This window comes from Ictidomys tridecemlineatus, chromosome 6 (assembly GCF_052094955.1).
Source record: "Ictidomys tridecemlineatus isolate mIctTri1 chromosome 6, mIctTri1.hap1, whole genome shotgun sequence".
NCBI lineage: Eukaryota > Metazoa > Chordata > Mammalia > Rodentia > Sciuridae > Ictidomys > Ictidomys tridecemlineatus.
Genome location: NC_135482.1, coordinates 87,358,147 through 87,383,861, shown reverse-complemented (window position 1 = coordinate 87,383,861; position 25,715 = coordinate 87,358,147). Strand labels below are relative to the sequence as shown.

At 33.1% G+C, this 25,715-nt stretch overlaps 1 protein-coding gene and 1 non-coding gene across 7 annotated transcripts in view; both read left to right on the top strand.

The window, feature by feature from the left end:
- Positions 1–25,715, top strand: part of Slco1b3 (solute carrier organic anion transporter family member 1B3) — an 88,411-nt gene that overhangs the window by 52,340 nt on the left and 10,356 nt on the right. For 5 of the 6 annotated variants that reach the window (XR_013423033.1, XM_005328910.5, XM_021728832.3 and 2 more), the window contains 7 exons: positions 6,487–6,729; positions 10,031–10,195; positions 11,468–11,663; positions 13,953–14,118; positions 16,256–16,440; positions 22,333–22,397; positions 24,468–24,585. Coding sequence is in view for 5 of the 6 variants with exons in the window: in XM_005328910.5 (XP_005328967.2) it covers positions 6,487–6,729; positions 10,031–10,195; positions 11,468–11,663; positions 13,953–14,118; positions 16,256–16,440; positions 22,333–22,397; positions 24,468–24,585 (1,138 nt within the window). In the remaining variant the exon portion in view is untranslated. Of the gene's footprint in view, positions 1–6,486; positions 6,730–10,030; positions 10,196–11,467; positions 11,664–13,952; positions 14,119–16,255; positions 16,441–22,332; positions 22,398–24,467; positions 24,586–25,212; positions 25,298–25,715 lie in introns of all 6 variants that reach the window. The other variant, XM_078015130.1, reaches the window with a different exon arrangement.
- LOC120888837 (U6 spliceosomal RNA) lies at positions 293–399 on the top strand. Its single transcript, XR_005732508.1, has one exon. It is a non-coding gene; the product is annotated as a U6 spliceosomal RNA (small nuclear RNA).

Here is a 25,715-nt window from a genome sequence, read left to right as displayed (position 1 = left end):
AATCACATATTTGACAGATGTTGAGTAAGAAAAAATATTTATCATATATTTCTGTACTTACTTATATGGATAAAGTCACTGAACCAATCATTTACAGAAGTCTATCTGGGTGGTTGATTATGAAAAATTATGATTATGCAAATAAACTTTAAACCCAGATCTGTGCATACTTGAAAATAATTTATTTTTACAACTTAAGATAATCGTCAAGACAATATTTTCTCATGTTAATGAAATTTTTGTAGGTCAAAGAATATGGTATTAAATTGTGCTTTGAACTCCTTAGGGAGTGGTACTCACTTTGGCAGCACATATATTAAAATTGAAATGACATAGGGAAGATTAGCATGGCCCCTGTACAAGAATGACATGAAAATTTGTGAAGCATTCCATATTTTTAAAAAATTCTATGGAGTATGTATATACACATATACTTTTAAAATTATTTTTATTTTATTCTGATAAGGACACAACACATGGGATCTTAATAGATTTTTTAAAAAAGTACAACATAGTATTGTTAACTATGAGTGTAATGTTATACACCAGATCTCATCTTGCATAACTGAAATTTTGTACCCATTAACTAGCAACTCCTTATTTCCACTTCCCAGAGCCCCTGGAAATCACCATTCCACTCTCTGCTTTTATGAAATTGACTTTTTTAGATACATCATGTAAATGTCATTGTGAAATATGTGTCCTATTACTGATTTTATTCTTAGCATAATGCCCTCAAAGCTCAATTATGCTATTCATATATTGCAGGATTTTCTTTTAAGATTGAATAATATTCCATTGTGTATGTGTGTGATGCTTTTTTATCCATCCATTGATGGCATTAGTTAGTTTTCACATCCAGACTATTGTTAATAATACCACAATGAACATGTAAGTCCAAATATCTCTTTTGAGATCCTACTTTTCTTTAGGTTATATATCTAGAAATGGGATGAGCATGTGGTAGTTAAATAATTCTTCAAGGAACCCTCATACTGTTTTTCATGGTGCCTACACCATTTGCTTTCTACCAACAGGGTAGAAAGTTCCTGATATCTCCACATCTTTAGGACACATTTGTTTGATATTCTTGGTGTTGTCTCTATAATAGCTGTTTTAATGAGAGTAAGGTGTTATCCCATTGTGCTTTGGATGTGCATTTCCCTGAAAGCAAATGACATTTAGCATCTTTTCACATATTGTCAAACATTTGTACATTTTCTTTGAAGAAACATTAATTTAACACTGTAGCCCATTTTAAAAATCAAGTTATTCTTTTGTTATTGAGTTGTAGGATTTCCTTGTATATTTTGAAAATTACTCCTTGTCAGATATATAGCTTACAAATATCTCCTTCTACCTATAGGTCGCTTTCTCACTCTTCACTATTTTCTTTGCTGTACAGAAGCTTTTTAGTTTGATGGAGTCCCACTTGTCTATTTTTACTTTTATTGGCTGTTTATTTATTATTAATATAACAACTTGATTTTTATTACTTTTATTGAGAATCAGCAATATGCCAGATTCTGCTAGTGACCATAAATTAAAGAAAACAACGTCTATCTCAGGTTACAAGAATAAAATTTACTCTAATGAGGTAGACATTATAAATTTCTCTCTTGATACTGTTCTTGCTGCATCCCATGTATATTGTGTTTTCAGTTTTGTATGTCTCAAAGTGTTTTCTAATTTCTCTTTAGATTTTTTTTCTGCAACCGATTGTTCCAAAGTGTATTGTTTAATATCTGCATATTTGTGAATTTTTCAGTTTTCCTTATACTATTAATATCTAACTATATTCTATTGCAGGAGGTAAAGATAATTGGTTTGGGAACCATTTCAATCTTTAAAAATTCATTAACTCTTGTTCGAGGCCTGACATATATGTGGTCTGTTTTAGAGAATGTTCATTTAGGCTTAAGAAGAATTTGTATTCTGCTATTATAGGATAGAGTGTTTTCTACTTGCCTGCAAGTTCTAATTGTTCTATACTGTTGTTAAAGTCCTCTGTTTCCATACTGATATTCTCTCTGGTTATTTTATTGGTAAGTGTACAATTTTCCTCATGTCTTCACTAGAATTTATTGTCATTTGTATAACTAGAGTGAGATAAAATCTCGGTGTACTTTTGATTTTTATTTCCCTGATTGCTAAGAATACTGAACAATTTTTATATATTTGTTGGCTATTTATATTTCTTCTTTTAAAAGTATCTATTCAAATAATTTGCCAATTTATTGATTGGGTTATTTGTTGTGTTTTTTTGTTGTTGTTGTTGTTGTTAAGATTTTGAGTTCTTTATATATTCTGGATGTTAATCCCCTATCAAAAAACTGGCTGGCAAAGATTTCTTCCCATTCTGCAGGGTCTCTCCTCATGCTCTTGTTTCCTTTGTTATGTAGAAGCTTTTTATTTTGTTACCATCCACATATTAGTTCTTGGGTTTATTTCTTGAACTTTAGGAGTCTATTAAGGATATTGATGCCTGTGCATTGTTGGAGAGTTGACCCTAAGTTTTCTTCTAGCCCTTGACATGTTTCTTGTCTAATTCTCATTAAATTGATTGCTATGCAGGGTGAGAGATAGGGATATAGTTTAAGTGTTCTAAATATAGAAACCTAGTATTGTCAGCACCCTTTGTTTAAAATGCTATCTTTTCTTCCATGTATGCTTTTGGCACCTTTGTCAAAGATCAGACAAGTTTATCTATATAGATTTGTCCCTGTGTCTTCCATTCTATTCCATTGGCTTTATGTTTGTTTATATTGCTAATACTATCTTATTTTTGTTACCATGGCCATGTAGTATAATTTCAGATCAGGTATTATGATGTTTCCAGCATTACTATTATTGCTTAGAATTGTTTTGGATAATCAGGGTCTTTTATTCTTCCATATGAATTTTTTTTCTACTTCTATGAAGAATATCACTGGTATTTTGGGAGGGATTACATTGAAGCTGTAAATTGCTTTTGATAACATGGCCATTTTGACAATATTAGTTCTGCCTATTCAGAAACATGGGAGATGTTTCAGTCTTCTAAAGTCTCCTTCAATTTTCTTTTGTGATGTTCTGTAAAATGCATTGTAGAGATTTTTTTTACCTTCTTGGTCAGATTATTCCCATTTTTGTTTTGTTTTGTTTTAGGCTACAGTGAATGGAATTCTTTTCCCAATTTTTTTCTTAGCAGGTTCATTATTAGTGTAGAGGAAGGTTCTGGATTTTGAATGTTAATCTTGCATACTATAACTTTACTAAATTTCTTTATCAGCTCTAAAATCCTTCTGGTGGTTTTTTATAGGATCATATCATCAACCCACATAGTTTGACTTTTTCCTTTCCTATTTATATGCCCTTATTTTTCTTCTCTTACCTAATTGCTCTGCTTAGAGATCTAAATACTATATTGAATAGGAGTGGTGATAGTGGACCTCCCTGTCTTGTTTCTGATTTTAGAGAACATGCTTTCACTTTTCCCCCATTCTGCAATGATGTTGGCTTTGTGTTTGTCATATATAGCCTTAATGGTGTTGAGGTCAGTTCTTTCTACCCCTAGTTTCTTCAAGTGTTTTTCACATAAATAGGGGCTGGATTTTGTTGAAGGTTTCTTCTTCATCACAAAATTATTATGTGGCTTTTGTCCTTAATAATATTTCTATAATGAATTACATTTATTGACATGTATATATTGAACCAACTTTAAATCCCAGGGATGAAACCAATTTGGTCATGGTGTACAATCTTATTGGGTTTTTTGAATGCAGATTGCTAATATTTTATTACATGCCTTTCTGTATATGTTCATCATTGATATTTGTCTACAGCTTTCTTTCTTTGAGGTATCATTATCTCGTTTTTGGTATCAGGATGATATTTAGCTTCATAGAATGAATTTCCCTCTCTTTTTATTTCATGGAATAATTTGAGGAGAATTGCTATTAGTTCTTCTTTAAAGGCCTGGTAGAATTCAGCTGAGAATCCACGTATTTCCAAGGTTTTTCTTTTTTGGAAGGCTTTTTATCACTGCTTCAGTCTCATTGCTTGATATTGGTGTGTTCAGGTTTCTATGTTCTATTGATTCAATTGGGGTAAGTCAGATATATCTAGAACTTTATCAATATCTTTTTTTTAAGAGAGAGTGAGAGATAAGAGAGAGAGAGAGAGAGAGAGAGAGAGAGAGAGAGAGAGAGAGAGAGAGAATTTTTAATATTTATTTTTTAGTTCTCGGCGGACACAACATCTTTGTTTGTATGTGGTGCTGAGGATCGAACCCAGGCTGCACGCATGCCAGGCGAGTGCGCTACCGCTTGAGCCACATCCCCAGCCCAACTTTATCAATATCTTATAGATTTTCCAATTTATTGGAATATAAATTTTCAATCCCAGTGACCCTCTGGATTTCAGGAATGTCTGTGGCAGCATCTCTATTTTCTTCTCTAATTATGTTGACTTGACTCTTCTCTCATTTTCTTCTGGTTATTTTGGTTAAAGGTTTATCAATCTTGTTTATCTTTTCAATATTTGCTACATCAATCCTTTGCTTTTTTTATTCTTCATTTCATTAATTTTTGTTCTGATATTTATTATTTCCTTTCTTCTTACTGTTTGGAAATACTTTGTTTCTGCTTTTCTAGGTCATTGAGACATGGTATTAGACTTTTATTTGAGAGGTATTGTTTGTTTCTTATGTGGGCACTTAATGCTGTAAGCTTGCCTCTTAGAACTGCTTTCACAGTGTCCCAGATTTGGGTACATTGTGTCATTATTCTTGTTTGACTCCAGGAATTTTAAAATTTCTCTTTCATGTCTTCTATGATCCATTCCTCATTCAAAAGTATATTTTTTGGTCTCATGTGTTTATGTGATTTTCATAATTTTTCTTGCTGTTTATTTCCAACTTCATTCCATTTTGATCTGGTAAAATACAAGGAACGTTATCATTTCTTTTGTATTCGTTAAAACTTGCTTTGTGGCCTAAAATATTGTATATTTTGGAGACGTTTCATGAACAACTGAGAAGAAAGTGAATTTAGCTATTATTGGATGAAATATTCTATAGATGTCAGAGCCATTTGATTTATGGTATTGTTTAGATCTTGAGTATTTTTACTAATTTTGTGTCTGGGTGGCCTATCTATTGGAGGAAAAATGCTTTGCAACTATTAGTATTATTGTGGTCAGAGTCCTATGTTAAGAAGTGTTTTTGTTTGCTTGTGTTTATTTAATTAGATGCACCAATGTTTAAGGCATAAATATTTACTATCCTTTTATCTTCTTGTTGTATTTTCTCCTTTACCAGTGTAAATTAACCCTATTTGATCTTTCTAATTATTTTTTTTTTTTTGCTTGGAATCTGCTTTGTTGAATATGAGAATAGCTGCTGCTGCTTGGTTTTGGACTCAATCCCTTCAATCCCTTGATCAGGAAAAGTAGAAATATGGATGTATAGTCCAACCCTTTCTGTTCCCATTCACTCTGTGACAAGTAGAAGAGTTGCAGCAAGTATCCACAAACTAGTTCAAACTGCTAATTCTTCCTGATCTTATGGGATTATACTGAGTTGGGAATTATAAAGAAATGGGGTTTCCAATTTTCCTACTGGTTTCATTGTGGCTAATTTATTATTTACTTGGGGTACAGGTGCTTCTCAACAAGTTTCTGGATTTCCTAAAAATGGAATTGATCTGTATAATGCTATTGAATCAATGTGTTAGTGTATAGGAATTTATGGCTTCCTATTTTGTCATTTTGCTGATAATCTTATATATCCTTTCTTAATACTTATACTGCTCATCTTATGTTTACTGAAGTTCTTCATTTATACTTGATATATAGTTTGTCTTTATGCATGCCTTAAAGAAACACATAATTGAAATAAAAAGGTTGAATTATTTCTAACATGTAGAGTACAACTTTTCTGGGTTACTTTTAAATTCAGATTTTCATTGTCTGTATTTCTTCCACCAATTTTATCCTCTGTGCTGTGAAAATAAAGTTATAAATACAAGTTTCTGGGCAGGGGAGAAAAGCTCTTCTATTGGCTATGAGAATTTATTGAAAACTGCTTTAGCTTTCATTATTGGTGCTTTCTTGACCTCAGCAGGTGGTATCCCTAGATATTTTCAGAAGGCAATGAGCATTCATATTCCTTCCATGTTTTTTAAAGTCATTTTCACACTTAGATATGCAATGTTGGCAGTTTTGCAGTCATATCATCAAAAAAGCCACCATGTTTACACAAGCTCAGGCTATGAAAATAGTCCCATAACTGATTCATGGATAACAGCAATTGTAAGACATCATTAAATGTTAGACTTATCCCAGTTTCTGAGATCAAAAAATATGAAAAGAAGAAAACAGCATCTTTGAATTGATGAAATACAGTTTACTTTCTTTGTCTATGGAGGACAGCAATCATTGTTATTATTGCTTAGATATTATTATCTTTCAAAATTATTTTTTACTGGGTTCTTTTATTTATTTTAGGCAGCATCAGAATAACTCCCACGGACTCTCGCTGGGTTGGTGCTTGGTGGCTTAGTTTCCTTATGTCTGGACTCCTATCCATTATTTCTTCCATACCATTCTTTTTTCTACACAAAAATCCATATAAATCAAAGAAAGAAAGGAAAGTTTCAGCATCTTTGCATGTACTCAAAACAAATGAAGAAAGGACTCAAACAGCTAATTTGACCAACCGTGAGAAAAAGACTACTATAAATACAGATGGTAAGTATTTCACACTCCTTGTCAATTTGGAATTATCAATTTCAATGAAAGGTAAGAGTGAATATTCCAAAGTAATAATTCATATCTAAATCATATGGAGTTATTTTTCTTATACATCTAATCTAGCTAAGTTATTTTTCTAAACTCCTATTAAAATTAGTAAATACTTCCTGAGCATATGAAAAACTGAATAGGATCAGATTTGTGGCCATTAGCATGGAGATTACAGCCAAAGGCTAAAATATCTGTTCTTTGTAAACCAAAGACAATATATTTATTTGAAATTATGTAGTGTAGCCCATGAGTAAGATAAAATTTTTATACTATTTCATTAATGCACTCATTCATTTATTTAGCAAATGATTCTAAGCACTAGACTATGTCCTAGTGATTGGACATTGCCTTCATTTTCCAAAACTTTATAATTATTTCCAATAATTTACTTAATAATGAGAATTATTCAGACAATTGCATTAACAGCCTTAAGTACTTTGGTTTGGTTAAACTTAACTATTCTCAGGTGGAGACATGGAGTAAGGAGAAGGAACTTAGAAAAGATTTCTGACTGGTGATTAGACTAATTTTTTTTCTTGGTAATTGTATTAAAAATGCTCATCAAGATGTTAAAAAATGAAGTAGAAACAGTAATAGTTGAAATCATTGGAGTCAGTAATATGGATTAGGAGCCTCTACTATTTGATAACAAGTCTTCCCTTTCAAACATAAATTCTGGGGGCTTGTAGACAACCACAGAGAAGTAATAACCAAGAGAATGGTCCAACAGTCAAAGAAAAATAGTCGAAACAATGAAGTGTTGACAGCAATTTTCAGATTGGAAGGAAATGGTGAAATACTAAAATCCAAACAACGCAATGCCTAAACCCTTGGACACCTTTTCAAATTGACATTGAAATGGAATTACAAATTCTCAAGGATAGCTCCAATTCTTTCGGCCATCAATTCTTCCACTTATCCATTTGTTATTTCTTTCTTTCCATCACTCTGACCTAACAACAATGGTATGCTGGAGCCAGGTTGTGTTGGCTCATGAACCATTGTTAAATTTTCAACTACATTGGTAGCTTGAATTGGCCATAGCAGGAAAATTTATCCCTTGTAATTGAGAAATACTACAAATCAGGCCTTGCTTCCCAAAGTTCATTATTCATTATTATCCCAGCATACTTCTGAGTTAGAAGTTTTTGAAACTTAACAGGCACATTGACAGCATATCCAGAAAATTTTCATTTGCACAGGCTGCTTCTAACTCTACCAGATCAAATCCATAAACATCCACAGATTGTCTAAACTTATAGAAACTAGGTTTGACTGCTTTCCCTCAAAAAAGAACAGAGAGGATAATAAAGCTGCTGAAATAGGACAATTATTTAAATAGGCTGGGGTTGTGGCTCAGTGGTAGAGTGCTCGCCCAGCACATTCGAGGTCCTGGGTTCAATCCTCAGTACCACATAAAAATAAAATAAATAAAATATAGGTATTGTGTCCAACTACAACTAAATATAAATAAATATATAAAAAAATTTAAAAATAGGACAATTACAGCTATAATTACGACTGTGTTTGTAGGATAGTGACCCAAATAGTTAAAGAGGACCTTAATTTTGTACCTAGCAGGAATAGAAGTAAAAACTAAAAATACAAGGTCAGAAGGAAAACTGTTGTATTTATTCTACATGTTCTTAAGTAGAACTAAGGTTGATTGGTTTGAAGGAAAGAAAGCAAGATTTCAGTTCAAAAAAAAAAACAGTGTGTAAAAATTGAGAATAGTCCCAAAGAAAACAATTGCTTTCTGAGGCAATCAACTTAATGCCCCTTGAATTACTTATTGATCCATTTATTAAAGATACTTATTGGATCATGATTGTGTGAAAGTTCAGTCAAGATGTCAACTGTGTTCTCAGTCATCTCCAAAATACAATTGATTTGATGAATTTATAGCCTCGTGTTGCTTTTAATCAAAGGTCACAGCTCATTTAGAATGCCTCACAAATCAGTGATGGTCTTTCTGATCTGGGGAATGCTAAAGAGAGAAGTTTAGTATTTTGGCCTCATCATTTTAAGTGCTGTTCATTCCTGGTTAAAAAAAAAAAATGCCCTCTTCTTTTTTCTCTTTGTGCCCTTTGCCATGATTCTCTTTCTTCTTATAATAAGTATATAAAATTATTTTTTTAGTTGACATTAGATGGAAATCTTAGTTCATATCAATGATCATATCCATTGGAAATCTTAAACACATAAAGGGCAAGGTCTTTTAAAGACCATGTCATCTATTTCTCAATAACAATGTCTGGTTTGGTTTTACTTGACTCGGAAACTTCCTATTGCTTTCCTATGTAGTTCTTTCTCCCTTTAACTCTACTGTTAATTGCTAGTTGATCTGGTAATCACAGATGTATATCCCATAAATTCTGCCATGGATAAAAGTTATAACTTTGTTACACACCTCATTGTATGCAGAAGTTTTGTGATTCCTGTCATAATATCATGTGAGACACAACATCATTATATCCTTGTTCTCCTTATATCTTTAGACACATGATTCATGTTCTTAAGTAGAACTAAGGTTCTATTTAAGATATTTCCAGATATACTGAGTCAGTATTTTATGATAGAAAAGCTGTATACCAGGTAACAAGATGTTTGAATTCTCATACTAAATTGATATTTAATATTTTTGAACCTTATTTTTGTGAAGTTTTGGATTATGCTATCATTTAAATTTCTGTTGAATAATTAATGATATTGTTAATATAATAATTATATTATTAAATGCTGATAAATAAGAGACATTGCATGTATATTCTTACTTGAACTCTTAATGTATTGGCTAGTACCTAACTGAATTGAAAACCAAATATTTGTTAAATGAACAAATAAATAAATATGTAATATTTTGGTAAAGTGCCCAGAATAACCAAATATTAAGTTAACAAAGCAAATTACAAAAAAGCATGCATGTATGATTTAATTTTGGGTAGGGAGGTAAAATGAACTAAACAAATATTAATGTATGTTCTGGAAATATTGAAGGATTATGTTTTTAAAAACTGTTGAGGGCTACAGATGAATCTCACTAGCAGAGTTCTTGTGTAGCATTATGAGGCTGTGGTTTTGATCTCAGGACCACCCAAAAACAAACAAATAACTTCTGACAGTAGGATACCAGTCTACTGTTACTTATTTATTATGTGTTTAAGTAATATTCAATCTTATGTAGTATAAAAGATTAATATATATTTAAGTTGTATTGTAATATTTTCTTTATTTTCATAATTTTAAGGTCTTTTCCAGTCTTTGAAAATCCTCCTTACCAATCACCTCTATGTTATATACTTGATTTTGACATTGCTACAGATAAGTGGCTTTATTGGTGTTTTTACTTATGCATTCAAATACACAGAACAACAATATGGTCAATCAGCATCTCAGGCTAATATTTTGTTGGGTAAGACATATTTTTTACCTATTTGCTTGATGGATTGTGTACTACTAATCAGTGTATTTCAAGTGACATTTTATTGTGAATGTAACTTTATATTTTAGTAAATAATTTCTATTTATTCTCTCTCAAACTTTATTAAATTTGTTAATCTGATATCTTTACTTTATTGCACTAAAAGTTGCATCTCATGTTATATAGCTCCTAAAGGAAAAGGTGTATATAAATGGAACATTTAGACATGGTACCTGAATAATTAGATCTTGTAATTTTGTGATGAGATATTGAGACAAACCATTTTGTAGCACAATCATATAGGCTGTAATTTATGGACTCTGAAATCAGGATCTAATTACTTATAAAAACCAGGACATTGATGGTTCCAAAAGGAGAAACAATTTAAATGCACCACCAAAATATGCACAATTCAAAATAAATATTATATTTTAAAGAGTATTTTCTGTTTATCTATTTTCAATGACCTATAAGACCTGCTTGCTGAGGAAATGTTTTCTAATATTATTCTTTCCTCAACTCCAGTATTGTGAAAACATTGTACATATTCAGTAGTTGTTTGATGAATTTAAATTTTATCAAGTGGTATAAAACTGGATCATAAGTAACAAAGAAAATGATGATTTGAAAATGAATTCCCCAAAACATTGTAAACGCTGTTAAGTTTTGACTACCAGTAACCTAAACTAAACTTTTTGTTGAAGGAGTCTTCATCTTAAATAACTTGTACTGGACAATGGAATGGAAAAGTTAAAAGAGGGATCAACCATTTTTAATACTATGTATAATAGACCTACCTATTTATTCATGGGTTTATGAATAGATAAGATATTAATTTCAGTATTTAATTCTAAATCACTGGGAAATATTGGAGTGGGTTTTGAGGGCTAGAATTCTTCATTCTGTAAGATGTAAAGGATTTTAGATGATAGGATCAAAGTTTCACAAGCAGAAAAATGGTATATTGTTATTGTTTTCTGGGGGGTGGGGGAAGTCCCTCATAGAAATTCTCAGTTCAAACACACAAATATTATCAATCATTGCTTTTTAATACCAAGGAGACCAAATCCTCATCTTTGGCAGGAAACAATTATTTTTGTCTCTCCCAAATGATAAACTTGCCCTCTCTTTCCATTTTGCCTGTCACCCTTCCCCTTAAGAAGTAATGGGATGAGATGAATTTGGTTGATATACAATGTGTTTCATATATAAAGACATATTAAAAACGTATTTATGTAATTATAATTTTTCTTTTATTTCTAGGACTCATAACCTTACCAGCTGTGGCAACAGGAATGTTTTCAGGAGGATATATCATTAAAAAACTCAAATTGACCTTAATTGGAATTGCCAAATTTTCATTTTTTACTTATTTCATGTCTGTCTTGTTTTTTCTGTTAAAATTTGGTCTACTTTGTGAAAACAAATCAATTGCCGGCCTAACCTTGGCCTATGATGGGTTTGTATATATCACTATATCAACTGCAAAATGTGTTAACTATCCAATGAAAAGACTGAGGAAAATAGAGAAGAAAGAAGTTTCAGTTAAACTTTTTTTTTTTATTTGAGAGAAATTTCAACTTAGAAATTCTTAAAATGTATATTTCTTAAGATATTTCTTAAAGAAAAACTACATAGGTTGTAATTATAATAATAATTATAATTTATGGGATACTTACAATGCAGGATGGATACTTTTATTTCCATTTTTATAGATGTGGAAAGTAAGGCTTGGAGATATACAGATTATATGACTAGCAATGTCTTAACTTGATCTCACTTACTCTCACTGGATCAAATTTGAGGATTTTTGGCTCCAAAATAGTTAGTCTTAACCACTACCAACTTTGAGTGTAATACAAATGACATTCTCCAAAAGTAACTTAACAACCTTTATCTACATTAAATTTTGATGTTCAACAAACTGAAAAAGAGAACACTTCTTTACATTGTACTGAATTCTTGCTTTCTGTAAGCTAAAACTGTGTCTTCTGGTGATGTTTTCATTCTAAGTAGAATTACTTTATATCCTGCATATAATTGCATATTAAATGTTGGAGAACCTTTGCTATTATTATCATACTATGTCAAGTATTCTTAGTACTTCAGCCCACTCCAAATCAGGAGAAAAATTCCTATGCAGACTTACCATCTCATGAATATAACTAACAATTTAAGATTAGAAAGGTTCACATCCAAGCAACAAAGATCCTTGGATCATAGTTGAGTAACCATGCACATTTGTGCTACTTACTGTTGGTTCTGAGTTTTCAAAGTCTGGATCTCTGAAGTGCCAATTTTAATTCATCAAATTTTTCCATGCTTCCTTACCTAAACATCATATCATTCTAGAAGGCTTGGCAAAATAATCTTGAATTGTATTTCTACCTGCTCCTAAACTTGACTGCCAATCGTTCCCATCCACCAATACCTACCATTATGGCAAAACAAAATACAGTGCACCTAGAGCTTTGAATTTCAAAAGTAAAGGAGACTTATGGATCATGCAATCAAACCTGCTTTTATCTCTTTCTTTATTGTGACCTAGAGAAACTGTTCCTTGCTTGGAGTCACACAACAACCTCAGACTGACTGTACATTATACCCTTAGGTCCCAGGGGGTTGTGAGGACAGGCTTTAGCCTAAAGCCAGTTTAATGGAGCAAGTATAGTCATGGATTGTCTAAGTATAGTCAAATATAAGTTTTTAGAAATGTGTCATTGGTCTATTTTATCATTGTGTAAACACAGTCCAAGACACTCGTAGCATCGCTAGGTGGTAAAATCATGTACCACCTTCGTATGTGTAGTCCATTGTTGACTAAAACATCACTGAGCAGGACAGGACTGCACAGTAAAGTTAGTATTTGAAAGATGTCAGTGTTCTCCATAATTTTGTTGATTGCCTCCTTTAAAATAAATATCCTCAATTATTATCAAGATTTTTATAAAAACAAAAGAGTAATTTCTAAAATCTGTAAGTAGAAAATCAATTATATAAATATGTATTTTAAAACTTTAGTCATGTTATACAATTACATTTTATAATTTATACCTTATTATATATTAAATTATAAAGCCTGCTATAACTTCATTTTAAAAATATATGGAGCTTTTCTAGTCTTTCACAACTGATTTTATTATTTTTTTACTTCTCAAAATTGATCCTTACTGGTTCTGCTTTGACCACAAATAATTCTTCCCTTGTAAAGTTAAAATATAGGTTTTCTTTAAAAAGTTCAACCTATTTAAATAACATGTATGGAGTCATATGACTTTTTACAGTGAGCCAGGAGAAATCTCAGTTTAATGACATTATCTTACTGAAGAAAAATCAAGTTTCAGGAAAAAAAAATGATTCATCTAATGTGAAATTTCCTGATTGGAATACCAAGATTTTTTTGCCTAAATATTCTTTGCCACATATTCTTTCTGTTTTCTTTTTTAAGTTTTACTTTTTCTAGGTCATAAATCATGTCTTGATAGAGATGGAGGGTGAAAAAGTGAATGAGCATCAAAACAACAACAGCAACAACTTTGCTGCTTTGACATAGTCCCTTTAACTCTCTCCAACTTAAAAAAAAAAAGGAAAAGAAAACCTCACTCTCTAATTTCTTTTTTCTTGTTCTCTTTCCTCCTTTGTCTTCTCTGCCACTTCCCTTCCCCTGCTCTTCATCTTCTTTACTTCCTCCTCCTTCCTCCTCTTCTTTTCTCTCTCTTTCTGATATATGTCTATCATGTATTTCCAGAATTAATCCAGTGGCATCTCATATAGATGTACCACATTCTTATTGCAACTCAGACTGCAATTGTGATGAAGATCAATGGGAACCCATCTGTGGGGACAATGGAATAACTTACATGTCACCTTGTCTAGCAGGATGCACATCTTCAAGTGGCCAGAAAAAGTCTATAGTGAGTATTAATTTTTAACTTTCTCTCCTATTCTTAATCAAAATCACAGTTAGACTTAACAAAAGATATAAGAAAAAGATTCCATTATTATCTGTCTTTCTGATGCCTGTGTGAAAAAAAAACTTCATATACAATCCTGCTTGGAACACAATCAGCTTTATCTGTTACGTGAACTCCAATTTGAGATTACCTTACTGTTTTTGCCTTGAGACTGTAAGAATATGACCTTTCTGGAATATGAATGCATTTAGGGTCCCTAGGAAGCATCTCATTTTATTGAAGCAATGATTTCTGTTAAGTTAGAATTACTTTACTTTTCAGAAGTTAGGGGAAAGTCCTGAGCAGCTCATTTTTCAGCACTACCTGCCTTACTAGAACAATAATCTCTATACAATTTTGTATATAGATTCTGATGAGTTTAACTCTGGACTCACTATCCTTTTGACTTTCCAAGAAATAATCATGGTTTCATGCTCATTGATTGCCCATTTCTTATCTTCTAATTAGGAGTTTCTCAAAACCAAAGGCTCAAAACATTCCCTTCCCCCATGTGAGCTATGGGTTCTGCCCAGCTCCCTGGGCAATTCCTCAATAGTTGGAGATCATTTGTGAAATTTCTCATACCTCCAATCTACTCAACATCTCACCAATATGAAGAATCATCTCCTGGGTCTTTTTCTTATCACCAACATAAGCAATATAACCAACTATGATCATTGCTTTCTGCCATATCTGTGGCTGATTTTCAATTTTTTTTTCACCATTCTCTTACTTACAATTCTAATTACACGATGGAAAGGCATGAAAAACTTTGAAGAATTAAGCACCCTAGATTCTCTGAAGCTGGGCCACAACTTAAGAAACTTGGACAAATATGGCTCAAAGACCATCCTTAAAATCCTACATTTCACATTTGTGACTGCAGTGCCTTTCACTGAGAGGGCACCCATTGAACCCATGGTCTTATTTTGTCCATTTGGTAAAGCCTGGAGAAGGCATATCAGAAAACTCAAGATGAGTTCTGTCTACCTACCATCGTCACATTATCTTCCCTTTAAAAAATTACTAGCAAGGTCTTCTCCTAATTTCTTAGTAATAATAACGCCTCTCTCTTTACTTTTAATTAACTTTTTATTTTAGAAGATTTTTTAATTTGTCCCATCTCTTCTGAAGTAAGGATATTTATATCAAAGTTTTGTTTCATTGGCTAATATAGTTGCCCAGTAGAGGAGTCCTCCAATTTTATTCCTAGTTGAAAAACAAGTAACAAAGTAAAAACCCAGGAAAGTAAAGCTTGTTGAATCATGCAAGTATGGATTAAAATTATTCCTCAGTTCTTCCTTCAGTAATTGAACTTAGCAGTAGATTCAAGGTTAACTTCTTTTAAACTTTAGTTTAGCCTAGAATCAGAAAGAATTTTTTAAAGCAACCTATCTATGAAAATGACTTGCATGATCAAATTTCTAAAATCATATATTTCTAAGCATTCCCTTTCTGTGCTCCAACTGTTAGTACATTCCATTGTGTTGAATCTCTCTGGCCATAATATCTTCTGTTTTATTATCTGTCACTATACTTTTGGATGTCAATTTTGCTTATCAAAACAGAATTTCAGCACCCCTGCCTAGCTTCATTTCCCTTGGGCTTTTCTCATTCTTATGGGTAACTTTAGTTTCAATTTTTGGCCCCTCCAAAAACTATTAGGTTTCTATATTCTCTAGCGTTATCCTTTTATCAGGGACACTTTGTAGATATTGTCAAAGAGAATGAGTAGTCATAGAAAGTAAAATTGGGCGAAAGAGAAGTATTTGGAAAAATGTGTATAAATGATAAAATTGTATACAGAGAAAAGTATATACAGGAACTTATATACAGAGTTTCAAGCATTAATTTCTTCAATTATTTCCTAACTTTAAAATTAGAAATGAATTAAGTTTTAACTGTGAATTGCATTTTCTTATCTAGAAAAAAATCCAGGAAACTATTTTGACTGTATTCTGCAACTATATTTTTAGAATTTTTTAAAAATGGTAAATATTTTAGTTTGAATGAATAAGATCTCTTTAAATATAATGAAAATATAGCATTGTCATATTTTAAAAATGTTTTCTGTAATGTTTCAAAACTGTTTTTTTAGGTCTTTCATAACTGTACTTGTATAGAAGGGTCTAATTTCCAGAACACAAATTATTCAGCCCGTTTGGGTGAATGCCCAAGAGATGATAATTGTAAAAAAAAATATTACTTCGATTTAACTGCACAAGTCATAAGTTCTGTTTGCACTGCATTGGGATCCGCCTCATTTGTCATGCTGCTTGTGAAGTGAGTATGACTTTTTGAACCACTTTCGTATATACTGCACTATAAAGACACCTAATGATATACATATTTTTCACAATGTATCTGGGACCCAAGTTCATATCTTGTTACTTAATTATTTAATAATGCATATTCTTTAAGATTATTGTGATAATTTGATGCTGTAATTAATAATGATTTTGTCTCTTATTCTTCTGACATCTAGATTCTATATTTTCTCCTCTTGCTAAGAATATTAAGACAGAATTATTGACTTCCACTTCAATTGTAAAAGAATCTTTTTAGATTCTAAAAGAATTCTTCATTTTACATTACCTTGTATCCTAGTAGGCCTGTCAGTGTGAATCATCTATTGATTTAATTGAAAGAAAACATTTGGGCACCAGATAGATTTAAGCATGTGGTAGTAACATGCCAAACCTAATTGACTGTGGCTGCTGTAGAAATAATAATTTTAGGGAGGCAAGAAACAATAAGTGATAAAAGAAGGCTATGCCAGCTGTCCACAAGGTGGGGGTTCATTGATGATGGTGATGGTAAAGGAAGTGGAAAGTGAAAAGTTTGAATTTCAGTCATTTTTTTTCTTTTTCTCTTTCCTTCTTTGTTTCTTTGTTCCTTCCTTTGCTTTCTTTCTTTCTTTTTTTTTTTTTGGCCAAGGCAAATGGAATTGGCTGATAAATTGGATGTAACATATGGGATAGAGAATTTGAGGATGATTTCAAGGTTCTGGTCCAATATCTGGTAGGCCCATGGTACTATTGGGCAAAAAGTAAAGACTTGGAAGTGTAAAGAAATCAAAAACTGCAAAGGAGACAGAAGCAAGATTCAGAGGCAGAAGGGCAGAATGTCTCTTTGTCCAAGCTGCTGGCTTCACTTATATCAATAGGTTACATTAGGCCACTGGCATTAGTAGTATATTATCATTCATTGTGTCATTAGGCAGGTTACAGAGTTAGCAACATTATGCAGCTTATTCCTCAGTTACATACTATAGTTCCAATGTGCACATGTTAGGAGCTTTGTGTAGCTCTCAAGAAAGTCCATCATTTAAAGCTACTATTATGTGGACAGCTTCAGGTGCAGCAGAACTTGGTGAAGCATTGTGGTTGTCTGACAAGAGAGTTTCTTTATTCCAAGGAGCTCTGTGCCTGAGATCAAGGTTGAGGCTGATAAGACTGTAGCACAGAGCCTCTTCATGCAGGGCATTGATATAGCACCTAGGCATTGCACATGTATTAGTTATCTTACTAGTTCCTGGGAAAAAACTGCAGAATATTCCAATTGTGGGAAACAAAATGCCTTATTATTCCTTGAAAGTTTTCTCACCAGAGGAAATTCACTGTCTTGTACATTTCCACTGTCAGAACCCTTACAAGAGAGAAACAGGTTGGAGGAAGTGGAGAAGCAAGGACCTGTTCTATCTCTATAAATCTGAGAAACCTGTGAGATATCTAGTGATAGCATTGCATATATAATCTGACATAGAGAAAAAATAAAACACTGGAATCAGAGGCACATTTTTTTTTGAAGCAGGAACATAAAGATGGTATTTAAAACTATGATAGTGCTGAGATCTTTCTATTTGAACTCAGATAGAAAGAAGATCCTAACACCAAGACCTAGGCATTCTAACTTCAGAGATTAAGAACAGGAAGAGAAACCAGTGAAGGAAACTGAGAAGGAAGTTTTATGGGGCATTAGAAACACTAAGAGAGGGCCATGACCCAGAAGCCAGATGAAGAAAGTATTAAGAAGGAGGGTGTGAGCTACTGTGTCCAGGGCTGCTGAGAAATCATAGAGTTAGGGACTAGGAAGTGACCCTTGTATTTCGTGATGTGCTGGTAACTGTTAGCTTTAACAAAAATATTTATGAAAATAGGAGGGTTAAAGGCTGTTTTTAAAAGCATCAAGAGAAAATGCAAGAAAGGAAAATGTACTTACCCAGTAGAGAAAACTCTTTTAAGAGCAGTGTTATTTAAAAAAAAAAAAAAGCAGAAAGGTGTGGTAGACAGCAAGGCTGTGACACCAAGAGTTCTGTTTATGTTTAAAGCTAGATATGCTGATGACATTTACCAGATAGAGGATAAGGAAGCTGATAACACAGGAAAAAGAACTTTTACAGAAGAAAGAAGAAGGAAATATGAACAAGAACACCATTTTACTCTGTAATAGAAGGGAAGATAGTCCATGTTGGTAAAGGCAAGTAAATATGTAGTCTTAGTTATGTAAGAATACTAGAATCCTTTTCTAGAATCTTTTTTCTGAAATACTAGAATCCTTTTTCTGAAATACTAGAATCATTTTTTCTAAAATAAAAATCAAGGTAATCAGTTGAGCATGAAGAAGAAAAAGTTTGAAATAAGATCAGGAATTGTGAGTGAATAGTCTTGAATACTGGGAGAAAAAACAATACATCTGAGAAAATAAACATGTAAAATATAATAGGATTATATGGGGACACCACCAGGGATTTGTGCTTATGAATTTAAAATTAGCCAAGCCAGTATTTTTTGAATGATTTCCTACAGACAGGGCAGTAGGAAAGGCAGAGGGTAAATGAAAATATTTTTGATTATACAACAAAGAATGAGAGGAACAAAATGTCCAGTGTGTATGCAAAGGAAACATCATGGTGAGGAAGGAAGTGAAGGGGTGAAAATGGAGACTGTCCATGAAACCATTGGGGAGTCAAGATTCTGAAGAGTCCCGTGGGGCTCAGGCTGTTTGGGGATAGTATATTACATGGAGTGAATTTAAAGTATGGGGGTGGTTATGAGGAGAGGGATGCTCAGAATGGGGAATTAGAAAAGTGTGTACTGATTGGTCTGATTCTAGGGTGAAGGAGACAGGTAAGATCTTGAAGAGAAGAGGTCAAGAAAGTGGAAGATTATTGGGAGGACTGTGTGTGGATATGAAAATAACTAGTAAAGTGGCAGAGAGTTTTAGAAAAAATGAAAGAGAACCTAAAACTAAAATTGTCAAGGAATGATGGGAGTGATGGTGTGCAAGTCAATTGATACCTTCAACAAGGAGGTTTGGGAATCCGATGTTAAGATATCACAGCTTTTTAGGAGAGCTAGATGGCTTTCAGAGGAGATAGTTGGATCTGAAAGGGGTAAAAAGCACGAGAAGGACACATACATTTCAAGCCCAGCCATACACAAGGTGTGGGAGAAAAACAACCATCTCTTGGAAAGAGAGTCACAGGGAGACAGCAGGCTTTCTTTAGAACAAGAAAGTGGAAGGACTGTGAAGAATGTTAGATCTAACCATTTTGCTAGTGATAGACTACAAATTCCAGTGGGCAAAATGGAAAGACTTAAGTGGTGAAAAAAGTAGAATAATGGATGGGATTACGGGTGAAAAGGTGAGAGTTATGATACCTAAAGAAGATCCAAATTTTGGGATTCTACTGGTAACCCAGGGATGTGAGGCATCATGTAATCTTATGACTAACCAAATATCAATTCTAAATGGCCCCAAAGAGGGCAGAGGGTTTTTTTAATTTTTTTTATTTTTTTAGTTGTTGATGAACCTTTATTTTATTCATTATTTATATGCAGTGCTGAGACTCAAACCCAGTGCCTCACACGTGTGAGGTAAGCACGCTATCACTGAGCCACCACCCCAGCCAGAGGGTAGTGTTTTTTTTTTTAACAGATATATAAGTGATTTGGATTTGTTTAGGAATAAGCAGAGCTTTGCTTCAAACTTTTGCATACAGGAAGACAAGCATTCCTTATGCTGTCTATTGAGTTTTTAGGTCATACTGATAATTATCTCCAGAAACAATAAATCCTGATGACTGCCTGTTAGTAGAACAACAGAGGATCAATTCAAATTATATTTGTTGTATGTAGAAGACATTCTTCAATCTTTAAATAAAAATAACATATTTAGCTTCTTGGGGCGTTTTCTTGAGAATTCATCCTAAGAGAAGCCCATCAAAATACTGAGATGTTCAACATCAGATATGAGGTCACACTGCAGTGACAAATGCTTTACATGATAATGATGTGAGCATGTGAATATGAGCATGGGGATAGGGAACATCACTATGTAGCTAGGTGTCAGTGTACATGCATGTGAATGTAGGACTATGTGATTGATTCTTATATGCATGTCAATATATCACAGACATTTATCATTTTCACTGAATTGTTGGAGCTTTCAGTCCTCTTTTAGGAAAATATTATCCCTATGTGTAGGTCATCCCGATTCTGCATGCTCATTCTCTACCTGGGTGAAATTCTAAGTTGATAAAACTTATCATTTTGCCTCTTGTGTTTCTATGTGTGAACCAAGTACACCCTTTGAAAATCAACTATAGTGGGAAAAGGCAGTTCAGGAACTTATCAGACACCTAAGGCAGGAATAAACTGCAATTTCTCCCTTGAGAAATCTTATATTTGAGAGAGACATTTCAATGGATAAGTTAACTTCCCCTTCCTGCTGACTTTTTCTTCTCCCTTACGCATGAAAACACCTCCTTGAATAACAGGCATAGCTTCCATACCCACAGGAGAACTAGCAAAGCATCACTGCTCTTTTTATCATAGCCAAAAGTAATTGAAAGTTATTTTTTCCTAGTATATATGTTTGATATGTATTTTGTGTTATGCTATATTTAATTTAATTTTTGCCCTGTTTAACTTTATAAGTTCTTGCAAATACATTTTTTTCCTTTAATATGAGGTTTTACTATATTGCCCAGGCTGGTCTTTATCTCCTGGGCTCAAGCAATGCTCCTGCCCCAACCTCCTGAGCAGATACGACTATAGGTGTATGCCACTGCACCCAGTTTTCTCTAATACTTTGAGAAGCTCAACAAATACTAGCTCTCTCGTATGGATTAAGAGGACAGTATATGTAAAAAAAAATTGAGGTTCAAAGGGCTAGTTCATTGTATTACAAGATTCTCACAGCACATAAGCACTATTATCCAAAAGAAAGGTTAAATGATTTCTCCAGGTTACTTAGTTGACATGAAATGTCATTTATCTCTCTATTCTCCTGAACAAGTACTACTAATGTGACATCTCCTAGGAGGTGCTTAATGTTTGTTAAATGATCATGTCTACTTAGCTCTTGGAACAAATAATTCAAGGCAAAGAATACAATTTTTTATTATTCAATTCAATATTGTAGTTAAAAATGGGATTTTTGAAATACCCTCACTTTCATTTTTGAAATATCAACTCAGCCCACCACTTAATGCTGTCTTATTTAATGTATATTATGTTATCATGGATGATATCAACAGCTCACTGAACACAGATCAATGGAATTGTGGAAATAACTTTCTAAATGCAAGAGCAAGTGAAATTCTAACCTAGGATACAAATGTTCCCTCTGCTTTTAAGATGATAGTTAAATACACTAGACATTGGAATACAGATAATTTTTTTTTACTCTTCTGGCTGCATTACATAATTTGTGAAATATATTGGTAAAATTTTCTGTTAATATTAATGACATAAATAAAAAGCAAAAGAGGTCTCCTACTTGTACCCAGGTAACCTAGATAAAAGGATCTGCTCTTTTCCTCTGGGCTGTGTTGACTGAATAGACCCTGTTAAAGATTGTCTTCGTGGGCATCCTAATGTTACTGTTACTACCACTTTATCACAGGAATTTCATAAGGATTGAGTGTAAAACTGTTTGACAAACTGTCTTCAAGTCATAAAATATTAAATGATTAGGGAATAACAATTATTATCACCTAGGTGTTTTCCTTAAAAGATTGAAAATATAATAGTACATGATATAATATGGGCCATTCACTTGAGGGTTTTCATTCAATTGTGAAGAAAACTACACTGAGAAACATATATATTGAACTCAATTTGGTATTTTAAAGATTTTTAATGTTTCTTTGCCTTTATCTCATTTCAGAAATGTTCCACCTGAATTGAAATCACTTGCAATGGGTTGTCATTCACTGACTATACGGACACTAGGTATGAGAAATATATTAAATTCAGGATTTGTGTAAAAATTCAAAAACTGAAAGTAATTAATTTGCAACTATAAGAAAGTAGGACTCATTTCTATTTTTGTGGTAAATTAAAAAGACTAAGAGATAGAGGAAAGCCAAATGATCTAAACGAGAAATTGATTACTGATTCTAGTTAAAGTCAATCTGTTAAGAATAATGAGTTACATTTGTATCGCACAGTATGAAACAAAGGCAAGCAGTTCCCAAAGCTTTGCTGCCTAGAAATATTTCTTCCAGGTAGGCAGAGTGGAGGATCTTTCTTCTAAATATGATGTGGATAATACCTAAAGCAGCTTAAGAGTTCTGGGAATTTGGCTAAGCTGAATTTGTGTGGAACAACAGAAATTCACATTAATTGTATAGGTCTGTAAGGCTGGGCAGCCAACTTTGACCAGATGTTAAAAATCCAAAAAGGAATGAACTCAGATTCTAAAATCGGGCACCTTTGGCTAAAAGTGTCCCAAATAACAAAAGTTCAGGAAATTATGAATTTTATTGGCAAGATTAAATTAAATTTTATTGGAAAGATTAAACATTTTATTGGCAAGATTAAATTTTATTGGAAAGATTAAAATCTTTCTAAATATTCAAATGAGGTGATTCCTCAGAGTTTTAGGAAATCATCCTCTCTTCCTTATTGCTGTGTGCCAATTACATACCCATATGCCTATTGCTATTCTAACATCTTCTAACCCCATTGTATGATTTTAAAACATTATATACTTATAAGAAATAGAGAATCATTCATCTAGGGATTGGGGTAGAGGACGAGTCATGAACAAGAGGAAGCCACTGATGGCAAAAGGAAAAGGAAGTGAGAAGGATCGATCCTTTGAACCTTTGCAATCAAAGGAAAGAAATGTAACTCCAAGTTAAAAAGGACAGGAAGTCTATTTGAGGAAAATGTCACAGGTCCTCAAAGGTAAAATGAACTGTATAAAGAGAACGAAAGGAGAAGAAAAGGGTGCTGTACAAATGCTGGGATTACAGGCATGTGCTACTGCACCTGGCCAGATACCAGTTCTTATCTTAGAAGATTTCTCACTCTCAGAAATTGATATAGGTTAAAAGTAAATCGAATCAGTAAAAATGTGAAGTACGATCACTGGTATTTATTACATGACCAAATAATATCTGAAAATCATAATCAACATGCAAAAAAGAACAAAGTAAAATCATAAAAACCTTAGTTCTACTATCTGAGGCATAGATTTCTACTAAAAATTTTTGATCAAATTACTCATGCTTAGAACTGAGTCAGTCTGAGACTTTATTAAAATAGCAGCAAGAACAGATGGATACTTCTGCAATAAACAGCTTATGTGTTCTTATCCAAGCCCTCACTTAGATAGCCTAGATCAATTTATGAGGCATTTAAAAATGCATTCAATCAATGGAGAGGAAATACTGGATTGTGGGTTTTTATGACACCAAGAAAGGGGAAATGGAACCCAAACCCAGAAACAAGTGTAACATGCCAGGAACCAGGTACTCTGTGAAGTAGATCTTTACTTCTTTGGGCCTTCACTTCACTAGGAATCCTGGAGTAAGCACCTTATTTATTTATTAAAATAGAGTAGGAAAAACTCCTGCCTTTGAAGCATTTGAGCTGAGTACTTTACCCATTCTCAACAAAATTATAATTCTGTTCCCACTGTTTCAGCAATTTTTGCCTAAGAAAAATTACATATGAACCAACATAACTTCCATGTTTTACTAACAACCTTCTCTCCTTTATCAGATATCAGTTGATTGGTATTATAAGAACAGTTTGCAGATGGATAATGTTCCTTCTTTTTTATTGTATGTTGGGAGAGTGAGGGCAGATAAAAGATGCCTATTATGTTACTTTATAGTGTGACTTATTCCTAATAAAATCTTGATTCTTGCATATATTTAGACTAAATCGATGGAAGAGCCCTACAATTTTTTTTTAACTTTTACTTACTCCAAAATGAATCAATGTAGAGTACCACATAGCTACATTTGAAATATATTCCTTGAATTAATAGCTTCTCATATCATGTTGCAGGAGGAATTTTAGCTCCAGTATATTTTGGGGCCCTGATTGATAAAACATGTTTGAAGTGGTCCATCAACAGCTGTGGAGAACAAGGGACCTGTAGGGTATATAATTCTGTATTATTTGGGTAAGTTGTCATAAATATATTTTATGACTTTTCCTTTGACTATATTAGTTTCTAAGGTATATAATTTTCAGTATATTAATAAATTAATAATTAAATGAACCATAATAAGCCCTTACATTGTCTTCTGTATTGTATCAGCCAACCTAGTTTGTCTTTTTAATGTTCATAAGAGCTGTAAGAAATTGATGTTTTATATTTTTACCCTTAAATATGAAGAAATTAAGATTCAAGAGTAAAAAGTAACATGTCCCAAAGCTAAGATTTTTGCATATGTTTTGTTATTTAAAAAAAATTTGGGGGGGAAAATATGTATTTCATTATATTTGGATTCTGTAGGAAGACATATAATGGAGAACTGGGGTTCCGTTCATGCCTAGGGGGAAAAAAGAGGAAAAATGCCTCTATAGTCTTCTATACATTGGAAGAGAAATTTTGTAAGTGCTATAAGAGAGCCCATTTGTGTGAGGTTGTGACTAACCATTGACCCTGAGACCAATCACTGACCCTGAACTTGGAATGCTGTCCCCCTCGACCTTCTTTGGATGGAATTTTCCCCTGAACAAGAATTTTTCTTGTTCCCCAATAAAAGGCCATCCTCTGGCGTGCTCTCCCTCTCTCTCCTGATAGTCTCTTGTGTAACCTCGTTGCCCCACCCGGTGGCTCAAGGCAGGAGCCAGAGGGAGAGCTGTCTGAGACCTGGTCAAAGAAAAAGGTAATTTGAGTTTATGTATGTTTATTTTGATCTCACTAGTTAACTTCCATGCTTAGAACCTCTAGTATGAAGCTAGCGTGCTGGTCGCGCGGTTGAATGGACACCATAACTTTATTTGGTTTATTTATATTTTTTGTGGTGATGAGGATGGAACCCAGTGCCAATGTGTGCCAGACAAGTGCTATACCGCTGAGCCAAAAACCCAGCCCCTTGCAATGATATCTTAAGCCCTAAATAAAATTAGCTGCAAATTTACATATTGTCTAATTATAACCTACAAGTATTAGAAGAACTCATCGTAATTTACCTTGAAATTATATGTGAAGCAGGAGTAGGTTCTAAGTATGACCCAAACTCCAAAAACCATAAGAGAAAAAAAGATAAAATATTTTTAAAACTCTGCATAAAAAAAAACTTA